Consider the following 11,491-nt stretch of genomic DNA (forward strand, 5'->3'; position numbering starts at 1 on the left):
TCCCCGCAGGAGCCTTGCAGGAAGAGGCACCTGTGTCCAGTGGGTGTGGCCGGCCGGGGCCTCAGCTGCTCCCTGACTCTGTCCCTCTCCGCCAGTGTCAGAGCCACGTGGCCTGGATCCGGCAGCAAATCCGGAGGCAAGCACCTGCGGCATATGGAGGTGCCCAGGCCAGGGGGCCAGTCGGAGCTATAGCCACCGGCTTACACCACAGCCACAGCAATGCAGGATCCGACCCTTGTCTGCAACCTACACCACAGCTCATGGCAATGCCGGACCTTTAACCCATGGAGTGAGGCCAGGGATCGAACCCGTGTCCTCATGGATCCTAGTCGGGTTCGTTTACCACTGTGCCACGACGGGAACTCCACACCTCAACTGTTTCTAAGCGTACCAAGGGTACTGTTCGGTGGTAATAGGTGCGTCCAGGTTGTTGCACAGCTGTCCCCACCCCGCAATGCGCTTCATCCTGTCAAACTGAAACTGCCCATCAAACATGAAGCACCCTCCCCGGCCCCAGCGACCGTGCTCCCACTAGGGACCTCACAGAGGTGGGGTCCTTCAGTGTTTGTGCTTTTGCGTCTGGATTGTTTCACTGGGCACAGGGTCCTCTAGGTCCTTCCACATTGAGCCACAGGTTAGAATTCCTTGCCTCCCAAGGCTGATTAAGACATCAGCTCATGGAGCCACCACGTGTCCTTGATCCATTCAGCCACTGATGGACGCTTGGGTTACTTCTCCCGGTTGACGATCGGGCATCACGCTGCCATGAACTTGGCTGGCTGTGCGTGAATGGAGAAAAAAACTTTAAGGGCAACATCCTCTTTTGACCATATTTGAAAATGAAAACCCCAACAAAAAGCCAATTCAAGGGTGAAATTTCACACACAGATAATTTGGAACCACGGAGAGTCGCGCTTCAGGCTGAACGAAGGTGTCATGTAACCTCGACTGGTGCAGTAATGCATCCCTGCTGGGCTGGTGTCAGTGTAATTCTGGGGAAAACAGCCATTCACTGCCCCTCGGTGCTGGGACCCCTTCTGGAATGTTCTTGGTAGACTTCAGTCCTGAAAATAGTGATCCACCGTGCCTGGGGCTTCCTGAAGGCAGGCATGGTTCCAGCACACTCTGTGGAATACTTTCTGGCTCCGAAAACCTCCTGAGGGACGTACTATACCCCCACTTTCCAGATGGGGGAACTGAGGCAGGGGCAGCGAATAACCTACCTGAGGCCATACATTAGGCATTCGGCAGGTGCAGGCTGTGGACTCAGGCGGCGTGGGTCCCCCCGCAGCCCCAGTGAGCCCAGCCCTGTGAGAGGAGGCGTTCGGAACAGGAACAGTCCTGCTGGGGTGGGTGAAACCTCGCTCTCTGGGAAGGCAAGGGCTCCGGCGAGGCAGCACAGGGCCGCAGGCAGAGACCGGCTTCCTGGAGGGATGCAGAAGACGCTTCTAGCAAGAAACCCCAGCACCCTCCTGTCTTCCGGGAACCCCCTCCCATCCCTGTCCGAGGCCAACTTCCTGCGGGCTCAGCTGTCCTCAGGTGCTGGGAGGGGGCTCTCGACCTGCTCCAGGGACTCCATAGCTCAGCCCCCTGACTGCTGCCCCTGCTCTGGCTGATCCAACACGTGCAACAGCCTCCCCCACGTGGAGCCGCTGCGCTCCTGCTGGCCTCCCCGCGCGCCCCAGCGCAGAGCCACTTCCACTCACTGCTGGCCTGGCGCTCTGTCACCTGGGCACTGCCTCCCTCACTGTCCATCTGGCCTGGGGAGAGCAGAGCTGTGACCCTTCTGTGCCCCAGTGGCACAGGCCCGGCTTCTCAGAGGGCTCTGGACAGTGAAAGGACGGCTGTCCCATCACATGGCTGGATGTTATGCTGAGGTCTTTCCCCCTCAAGCCAGATTGGGCTCCTCGGGGACAAGGGTGGCGTGGCCAGCCCTGTGATCCCCCAGCCTGGACCCGACCTGATGGGCCAGGGTTGAGCAGAGGGTCCTGCGGGGACTGAACGAAGATCCCATGCCGCTCCCCCGGTAGCCGGCCCCCAGACTCACAGCCCACCTCCTCCTCCTGCTTCCTTCAGCCCCGAGAAGCGGCAGGACCAGACCGTCCAGCTGGGCGAGTCTGTCCTGTACACCCATCCCCCGGGCTCCACCTCCGTGGCCGCCGTCAGCATCGTACGGCACCCCTCCTGCAACGGGAACGCGCTGGAGGGTGGCCGACATGGCCCTGGTGAAGCTGGCACGACCTGTGCTCTTCTCAAGCACCCTCAGACAGGTCCTTCTGGCCTCGCCGGGCTCCACCTGCCGAGGGCACCCTCTGCTGGGTGATGGGCTGGGGGGACATCAGGCAGAATGGTAGGTGAGGGGCAAGGGGCTGGGACTGGAGGGAGCTGCCCTGGGTGGAGCAGGACGCACATCAAGGGGGTGACAAGTCTCCCCAGCCCTCTGTCTGAGCCTGTCCCTGGCCCGAGCCTCATCCTGCCCCATCAGTCACCTGGGGTCAGGCAGCTGGCTCACCGGCCACGTAACTGCCTGCGGGGAGGGCTCCCGTCCTGCTACCGCCTCTAGCCATCCCCAGAGAGCAAGCGTGCCCTGCAGCCCACCTGTGGTCCCCGAGGGCCCCTCCTCCACCCTGACTGTCCGCTCTGCCCGCAGTGGCCCTGCCAGAGCCGCACAGGCATCAGCCTACAGAGCTGTCGCGGGCTCTACCACCCAGAGCCCATCACCAAGGACGTGCTGCGTGCTGGCCACTTCCAGGGCCACAAGGGCTTCTGGGAGGTCAGTCCACTCTGGCCGGTGCTCCTGCCCTGATCCTCCACGGGGCCTGGGGAGTCACTGGGCCCCTGTGGGCCTCAGTGTCCCTGGAATACAGTGGGCTGAGGAAGCAGAGCCCCGTGCATGGGGAATCTGTGACCTCAACTGGTCCCTCTCTAACCCTAAGTGAGCCCACAAGGCAGGCTGGGGCCTGGATTTGGGGCCAAGGCAACATCTCAGCATCTCACTTTGTGAGGCCAGAGGCCTCATTTCACCTCCGAGGTAGAACAGTGTCTAGCTTGGAGCTGGGGCTGGATGAACAGTCATTGTAAGAACGAGTCCAGAGGCGTTCCCATCTTGGCTGAGCGGTTAACAAACCTGACTAGCAAACCTGTGAGACAGGTTTGATCCCTGGCCTCGCTCTGTGATGTAGGTCACAGACACGGCTCAGATCTGGCGTTGCTGTGGCTGTGCTATAGGCTGGTGGCTGCAGCTCCGATTCGACCCCTAGCCTGGGAACCTCCATATGCCGCGGGAGTGGCCCTAAAAACATAAAAGTCAAAAAAAAAAAAAAAAAAAAAAGAACAAGTCCAGAGTCATTCTGACAACAGAGAGCAGAGAACTCGAACTCGGCCTGCCGTAGGGACGTGAGTGGGTGCTGCAAAGACACAGAGGCTCAGAGAGGCCGGGAGACATGTCAGGAGCGAGCACACCTCGGAGGAGGCACCCAGGCTTTGGAGTAATAATTATAGTGACTGAATCTCAGCTCTGCTGTATACAACCTGTGTGACCTTCCGCAAGTTGCTTGACCTTTCTGAGCCTCAGAGTCCTCAACTATTAGAACCAAAAAAGACCCAGTGAGAGCTGCCCTACAGGACTGCTAGGAGGAACACATCAAAGATGGGAGATCCAGCCTGTCTACCTTACCTGGCTACCTGGAGCCCTGAGAACTTGCCCGGAGCACCCTCTCCTGCCCTAGCATCCAGCCCTCTCGGACCCATGCTCCCCAACTTCAGCTTCACCCTGAAGCTTCCACCACCTGCAGCATAGACCTGAGCCCCACTGGACCTGTTTGCTGTTCTTGCTTCTTTCAGGGTGACTCTGGAGGCCCACTGGTCTGTCAGCTCCAGGACAAGTGCTGGGTGCAGGTGGCAGTGGTGAGCTTCAGCAGGGGCTGCGCTGAGCCCAGACTCCCAGGGGTGTACACCAGGGTCTCCACCTACAAGCCCTGGATCCAGCGCCACATGCTTCTGCCGAGGCCCCTTCCCAGGGGCTGACCCCTCTCTGGAGTCTGGTGGGCCATTCTTGCCCCAACTCCCCCAAGTTGCCTGTATCTGGGTGTCTCCCCCACCCCCTTGCCTTGCTGCCTGTGCCTCTCCCACCCCCTATCCTGACCCCCATGTGGCCGGGGGGATGCTGCAGCCCATGGCCTGGCTCTAGGAGAGAGACGGCCAAGGCATGCTGGCCGTTTGATTGGCACTTGTGTAAGGGCGAGAGCTGGGTCAGGCTGGAAGGGCGGGGAGGGGACGGGGCGAGGGGGTGTGGGTCTGAGGCAGAATATTAACTCAGGCAGTCAGGGGAGGGGCCTGGGCTTCCATGCATTCTTTGATATGGCTATTGATTGACATGTGCGGCTTAAGGGCTCCAGGGAGTAATGCCCCACAGGCCTGCTTACCGCAGGAGGTGTGCCTCCCCCCACGTGGACCTTAATCCCTAACCCGCTCCAGGGCGACTCGGTCTAAGGGAAGACAAGGACAAAAAGGCCATAAAGCTTACAGGACATGTCCACCCCTAAAAGCCCTACTGGACAAGGACTGACACAGATAAGTGGGTGAGGCCAATGGGAGAAAACCACATTTCCTGGACCCCACGTTGGTACCCCCATCTTTAAGGGGTAAAAACCCCTACAGGACAATGGGGTTCTTCTCCCCCCTCCCAGCAGCCCTGGGAGCTATTTGCTTTCCTGTAATAAAGACTTGGCTTGCTTGCTGCCTGTGTGTTCGCAGGGTCCATTCTTTGTGTGAACTCGAACCCGGATTCTGGTAACATCTTTCTGGCCTCAGGTGGCTGGGGGCTGCCAATAGCAGACGCTTGGTACCCAGCTCCTCTGGCCTGTTCATTTGAACCGTCTGGGGGCGGGGTGGGGCAGGACCAGTTGTCCTAAGCAGAGACACCCCCCAGGGTTGCCGTGTAAGCAGTGACGGGGTGGGGGGGTGGGCAGTCTGGGTCTCCAAGCAGAGGCCTAATTGGAAGATTCCTTGTTTGAAAGGCGGGAAACTCTCCCCCGTCTCTGTTGGAGTCTCTCCGCGAGTTTTTTCTTTGCTATTTAAGTTCTGCTCCAAGGGGCACGGGGTGGGGGTGGGAGGCACCGCGGGGCGGGCGCACACCCGGCCGCGCAGGGCGCAGCGGGGCCGGCAGAGAAGCAGGGCTGCCCTCGTTGGCCCGGCTCCCGGGACCTCCCTCGCCAAACCGAACCCTTCTGTGCGCACCGCGGCCGCACCCCGCCTGGCTGCGCGCACCCGGCTCTCCCCAGGTCCCCACCTCACCTGCAGCTCCCACGGCTCACAGCGCCCAAGACGCCCAGCCGCGGCCGCCACCGCCTCTCGGACCCGCCCCCGGGGCCTGGCCCCGCCCCCGCGCGGCCGCCGGGGAAGGGGGCGCCCGGATTGGCTCCCGGTGCGCGCTCGGCCCCGCTCCCGGGCCCACCGCGAGGAGGACCCCGGGCCTTGCCCCCGAAGCCCGCTGGCCGGCCGGGTCGCAGAGGGAGCCCGGGGGCGAACGTTCTCAGTCTTGGGGGCGCTTGGGCTGGGCCCCAGCTTCTGGGTCCAGACGAGGCCGAAAGGGGCTGGCGCGGGGTCTGGCGGCCTTGGAGTCGCCTACTGGAGCCGCGAGGTCTCCCCCCCGCTGCCTCCGCCGAGGGCAGACCGGCTGTTGCATCATCTTGCGGTTGCTGCTGGGAAGGCGTCTCCGCTCCCTGGAAGAATCCACGGTCACTGCTGAAAGCCTGCTGGGATCCTGCACCCTATCCCAACCCATAAATTGTGGTGCCCAATCGGGATTCACATTAGCTGAGCAGCTAGCCTGGTCTTGCACGGGGAAGGGCTGGCATCCATTCACCGGTACTGAATGGATGCCAGAACGAGGCCGCTCTCCAGAGGACACTTGGGTGGTGGGCTGTATGGATTCTGAGGACCCCTGGCTCCCGCAATGGGCTCTGAGCCCCTGACAGCCACCCCCCTCCAGCCTGAGATGCCTCATTACAACCTGGGCGTCTGGGCGCGATGGTCTGTCTGACTCTGCTCCTGGCTGTCCCCAGCTCCTCCTCCAGGGTTCTTCGAATTAGCTCAGTCCTGGGATTTATCCGCAGTCCGTGTCGAGGACTGGACCCCCGCCCCCAGTTCAGCCTGCCCTCTGGCCCTGACCCTTCCAGGCTGAGCCGTGCTCCCTCTGCTTTTTTTTTTTTTTTTTTTTTTTTTTTTTTTTTTTTGTCTTTTTTTAAAGAGCCGAGCTGGTGGCATATGGAGGGTCCCAGGCTAGGGGTGGAATTGGAGCTGCACCTGTGGCCTACACCAAGGCCAGGGCAACGCAGATCTGAGCAGCGTCTGTGATCTACACCACAGCTCGTGACAATGCCAGATCCTTAACCCACTGACCGAGGCCACGGATCGAACCTGTGTCCTCATGCATGCTAGTCTGATTCGTTTCCACTGCGCCATGACGGGAACTCTGAGCCATGCTCTCTCCTATCTGGGCCGAGCCGGATCTGGTTTTCAGGGACATGGATACTCGCCGGGTTCGCTAACTGCTGAGCCACGTCGGGGACTCAGTCCCCTAGGTTTCTTCTTCACCCGCCCGTATCCTTCAAGGGTTTACGGTGGGCACACGCTATGTTTGTAATTAAAAATGATTCTAGGAGTGCCCTTTGTGGTGCAGCGGAAATGATTCCTACTAGGAACCATGAGGTTGCAGGTTCAATCCCTGGCATTGCTGTGGCTGTGGTGAGCAGGCCTGCAGCTGTAGCTCCGATTGCTGGGGACCTCCATATGCCGCGAGTGCAGCCCTAAAAAGCAAAAAAAGAAAAGAAAAAGATTCTAGACTGAGGAAAAACGAGCAAGCCTCAGCCCCTCCTCCGTTATCTGGCTTCAAGTCCAAGTTGGAAGGTGAAGGACAGCCTGAATGTGCAGAGCTGGGGCCCTGGCCCCGGGGCCCCTGAGCCCCACTCTCAGCAGAGCCAGGGAGACCTTGGAAAGACCCAGAAGTCTCCTGCCTTGGTTGTTCCAGAGCCTCGCCTGACACGGATGTGGGTTTTAGAGGATTAGTGTCGATGCACGCCTGAGTGTGTGTGTCTGGGTTGTGTGCAACGATTCAAATCTTCCATCTGTAAACACAAACACCGCCAGTTTTAAAGGAAATAAAGCAATTTTCAGCAACTGGGAGAGACAAAGTATGAAGGCGTGCATTTCTCAGAAAACCTCAAGGGGACGAAAAGAAACTTCGAACTAATAGCCTCCCTGACGGGAGATGGGGAGCTGCAGGAGGAAATGCTTTGCTTTATTTGCCAAACACAGGAACTGTTCGGCTCCTCCAGGAAGGAGATGAAAGCAATTTGCAAAATGAAGCGGCAAAAGGATGCTATTCATTAAGAGAATTTCAGATATTGAAGGTAGACGCTCCTTTTCCCTACACAGCATATGATTCATTCATTTCCTGATGTCTTATATACTGTGTAAATTTTACTGTGTATCTTATCATGTTTACACTATTACACTTCGTCCTGAGATAGTATCTCTCCCATTTGTATCCAGTGTTTATCTCCCATCACATCAGGGTGTTGGAATCAAAGAAAACCAGAGCAACAGGGCAAAAGAGACCCCAGGACAGAATGGAGCCCCATTCTGAATAAACCAGGAACTAGTGGGGATTTACCGCCAAGGAGGAAGGGGTTGGTGGGTGGAGAATTTCTAAGAGAAGACCTCAGGTCTCCGGGGATTCTGATTAAACCAACACAGCCCTGGAAGGTGACATCTAGGGTGGGAAGTGGGGGATTTTGATCAGATATCAGGTACCAAGGGCAGGGGGTTCTTGCTTAACTGACTTAGCAGTGTTCTTGGTAGAACTGGGTTTAACCAGGAAGGGCACAGATGGGCCCAGGAGCCTGACTGTGGTCATGCAAAGAATCTTTTTTTTTTTTTTTTTCTTTCTAGGGCCCCACCCACGGTGTATGGAGGTTCCCCAGCTAGGGGTCAATCAGAGCTCCAACTGCTGACCTACACCACAGCCACAGCAACGTAGGATCCCATCCGCCTCTGCGACCTGCACCACAGCTCAATGCAACACCAGATCCTTAACCCATGGAGCAAGGCCAGGGACCGAACCCACAACCTCATGGTTTCTAGTCAGATTCGTTTCCCCTGTGCCACGACAGGAACTCTAAGCAGAGAATCTTTGTCATTGGCCAGTGGTGAAGGGAACAGTGGGACTGGACTGGGGCAGGAGAGAGCGGAACAGCCTTTCTGGGAAGGATGCAGCACTGCCACCCATGGTGGCTCTCTGGGAACCTGCTCCAGGACACAGCCTCCAACACGGAGACAGATAACAGAAAGCCTTCTGCAAAAGCAGCAACAGGAAACAGCACACACAGTCAATAAAAGACAGTTGGCAGATGAAGGACGCGGGTGTTGTCTGTAACATGAGCCTGGACAGACGTGGGCGGGAGCAGCCCTCTGGGGACTGAGGGCTGACAATAGCAGGGGTCCGCTCTCACCCTTCAGAACGTGTTTTCTATGACTCAAGCCAGTGTGCTGAGAAGCTGGCCCTGAACACCAGGGGCAGGGCTGGGCCAACCCCACCACAACGCCGGGTGCTCAGGGGTGGGGACCCACCCTGATGGCGGAGGCACCCACTGGCCCTGGACCCCCTCCGTCTCCCTCAGTGACACACGAAACCAGAGACGCAGTGACAGCCACCTCTGCTTTCCATGCTCTTTAATGAGTGATCGTGCTGACGGCCCGCTCCCTGGGACGAGACGTGTGGGGGCTCAGGGCAAGGGGGGGGGCTCAGGGCAGGGGGCACTCGGTGGGAGGGGGACTCAGGGTGGGGGGCCAGGCACGGTGCAGGAGGAGCCACCTCGGCAGGAAGCAGTGGTGTGGGGGCAGGAGGTGACTGGCTTTGCAGACCCAGGGACCAGGCTCAGGACTCCCTGGGGACACACTGGTGGATCCAGTCCAAGTAGTGGGTGACGCGGGTGTAGATGCCAGGCCGGTTGGGCAGAGCGCAGCCCTCGCCCCAGCTGACCACGCCCGCCTGCAGCCAGGTGCCATTCACCCTGCAGACCAGGGGCCCCCCGGAGTCACCCTGCGGAGAGGAGGGGAGGGGAGGGGTGAGCGGTGGCTGCCAGGCCCGGGCAGGTGGGGGCTGCGGGGGACATGCGGACCACCTGGCAGGAGTCGTGCCCTTCGCTGCCGGCGCACAGCATGTCGTCGCGGACAATCGGGATGTTGTCCCCTGTGGACAGGCCGAGGTGGTACTGCATGTCGCATTCGCTGTTTTCCACAATGGGGACCCTCACCTGCTTCAGAGGATACGGCGGTGGCAGGGGCCCTAGGGGCGAGAGGCGAGGAAGCTGCAGCGGCGGCGGGAGGGCTGTTCCCCAAAAGGGTGGAGCTGTGAGGTGACCATGTCCCCCTCCGGCTGTCCCCCAAACCCACAACCACTGTGCACGTCGCCCCAGCCTGTCACCCAGCACCGTGTCCCCTTGGGGAAGGTCTCCGAGGCCGGGGGCAGGGTGACCGGCTGGACGTGGCTGGAGAGGTTCACGGGGTCCTCGAGCTCCAGCAGGGCGATGTCCGCTCCGTTGACCTCGTCATAGTAGTTGGGGTGGACGATGATCCGGCTGACCAGCAGCAGCCGGTCCTGGTAATAGAGGTGCTGCTCCCCCAGCTGGACCCTGATGTACAAGGGGTCAGCCTTTTCCCTGGAGAGGGGACACCTCTTCAGGGAGGGACCAGGCTTCGGGAAGCCCAGGGGCTGGGTGGAGCCCCGGGCCCACCCCCACCCCCACCCACCAGGCCCCATGGAGACTCACGGTCCAAAGCAGTGCGCCGCGGTCAGCACCCACTGGGGGTGGATCAGGGAGCCCCCGCAGAAGTGCTTCCAGTATTGGTCGAGGCATCTCAGGCTCACCTGCCAGGGCCACTTGTGCCCAGGGGCTTCCTTTCCGCCCACGATGCCTGCTCGCTCCAGGGCCTGGCCTGGGGCTGGAGCAGGCAGCGCCTTCAGGACAGGACACAGCCTGGCCACGGGCTCAGCCCTCCCTGTTGCCAGCACCACCCCGGGCTTCCCGGAACCCACCCACCCATCGCTGGGCATGTGGGGTGTGGGCTGAGCGGGCAGAGATGGCACGGGCCCGGGGCCAGGACTCACCGGGGGCCGTGTGGACCAGGCTCACCAGGAGGGGCAGCGCCAGCACCAGCAGATTCAGCATCTGGAAGGAGCAGGGCGGGGCAGCAGGAGGTCGGCCGGGGGTCTGCAGGGGGTGGGGTGCAGGTGGGCTCGGGGTCCCCGGGGATCCGTGGGTGCGTCCAGGCTGGACCTGAAGCTTGGCCACCCTGCCCCACAGTGACCCCCAGACCTCACCTTGGCCGGTCCCTGCTGCTACTTCCCCAGCAGGGCTCTCCTCTGCCATTTATCCTCACCGACCCGGACAGGGTCACAAGGGGTGCTCGTCCTCCAATCCAGAGGGGAGGAAGGGCTGACTCAGACCAGGGCCCAAGTCCCTCTGGCCCGGAGGGGCCCCCCCGCCCCGCTCCCCGCCCGGGATGGCAGATCCATCTCTCTCTGGTCTTATCTGAGCAGTTACCTCCGCCATCAGCGGAATCTTGTTATCTGGGGATCTGAGCGCCATTGGCAGAAGGACAGGGAGAAAACGGGGGAGGCCAGCACCAGGCCCCCCTGGACACACACCCGCCCCCCCAGGCCCCACCACCCCTGCCCCCCGTCCTGCAGGGCCAGAGCTCCACCGCTCCGGCCAGTCCATCCCCCCCCCCCGCCCCCGCCTCTCCCCTGGGCCTGCTGGTCACCCGGGGCCTCCCGCCCATTTACCCACCTCGTGGCCTCGTGGAGCCCTGCTTCCCTCGCTGCCGCCCAGAGGCCCCTTCCTGTGCCCTAGGGGAGCCTTGCCCTGCCCCATCCCGGCCTGGACACCAGCCTGGCTCTGCGCCTCCCCGCCCCCAAGCTCTCTTGCACACTCCAGGTGTACCAAACAGTATTTCCTGGGGTACAGCTCCCCCGGGACTGTCAGGGTCTGTCCCAGCACCATCTCAGGACCCCTTCGAGCGGACTCGGCTCTTCACTTATTCTCTCAACAAAGCGGACCTAGCACCTCCAGGTGCTGCATTGGGACCCCATGCATCAGGCCAACAGTGATGGGACCGTAGAAGCCTAAGGCTGTGGGGACATCCTGGCGCCCCAGCTCACGAGGGGTCAAGGTAGGGCCTCTGGAGCACAGAGGGCCTGTTCTCCAAGGAAGGCTCTGATTGGCTCGGGCCTGGGAGGCAAGCCAATCAGCAGTTGAGATGTGATCGCTCTGATTGGCTAGCATTGAACCAATACCTGGCCGGGCTGCAGCGGGTGGGCGGGGCATGATGATGGAAAGGGGTTACAGACGCCACGTGAGTCCCTGTCCCCCAGCCCCAGGCCTCAGTTAGGAAGGACTACCTCCTCGTTCTTGCTGCTCAGTGACAA

General features: G+C 60.7%; 1 protein-coding gene and 1 long non-coding RNA gene across 4 annotated transcripts; both read right to left on the bottom strand.

The window, feature by feature from the left end:
- On the bottom strand, window positions 262-5,370 carry LOC110259949. The gene is made up of 3 exons (XR_002342456.1): window positions 5,296-5,370; window positions 1,224-1,425; window positions 262-779 (listed from the first exon to the last, which is right to left on the bottom strand). It is a non-coding gene; the product is annotated as an uncharacterized LOC110259949 (long non-coding RNA).
- MCT7 (tryptase) lies at window positions 8,719-11,225 on the bottom strand. Of its 3 annotated transcripts, none has more exons than XM_021085858.1 (6): window positions 11,007-11,225; window positions 10,172-10,232; window positions 9,834-10,005; window positions 9,457-9,722; window positions 9,186-9,349; window positions 8,719-9,103 (listed from the first exon to the last, which is right to left on the bottom strand). In XM_021085858.1, exons 1-6 carry the CDS (start codon window positions 11,064-11,066, stop codon window positions 8,939-8,941), a joined length of 888 nt encoding a protein of 295 aa, XP_020941517.1. In that variant the 5' UTR covers window positions 11,067-11,225; the 3' UTR covers window positions 8,719-8,938.

This window comes from Sus scrofa, chromosome 3, assembly GCF_000003025.6.
Source record: "Sus scrofa isolate TJ Tabasco breed Duroc chromosome 3, Sscrofa11.1, whole genome shotgun sequence".
Lineage (NCBI taxonomy): Eukaryota > Metazoa > Chordata > Mammalia > Artiodactyla > Suidae > Sus > Sus scrofa.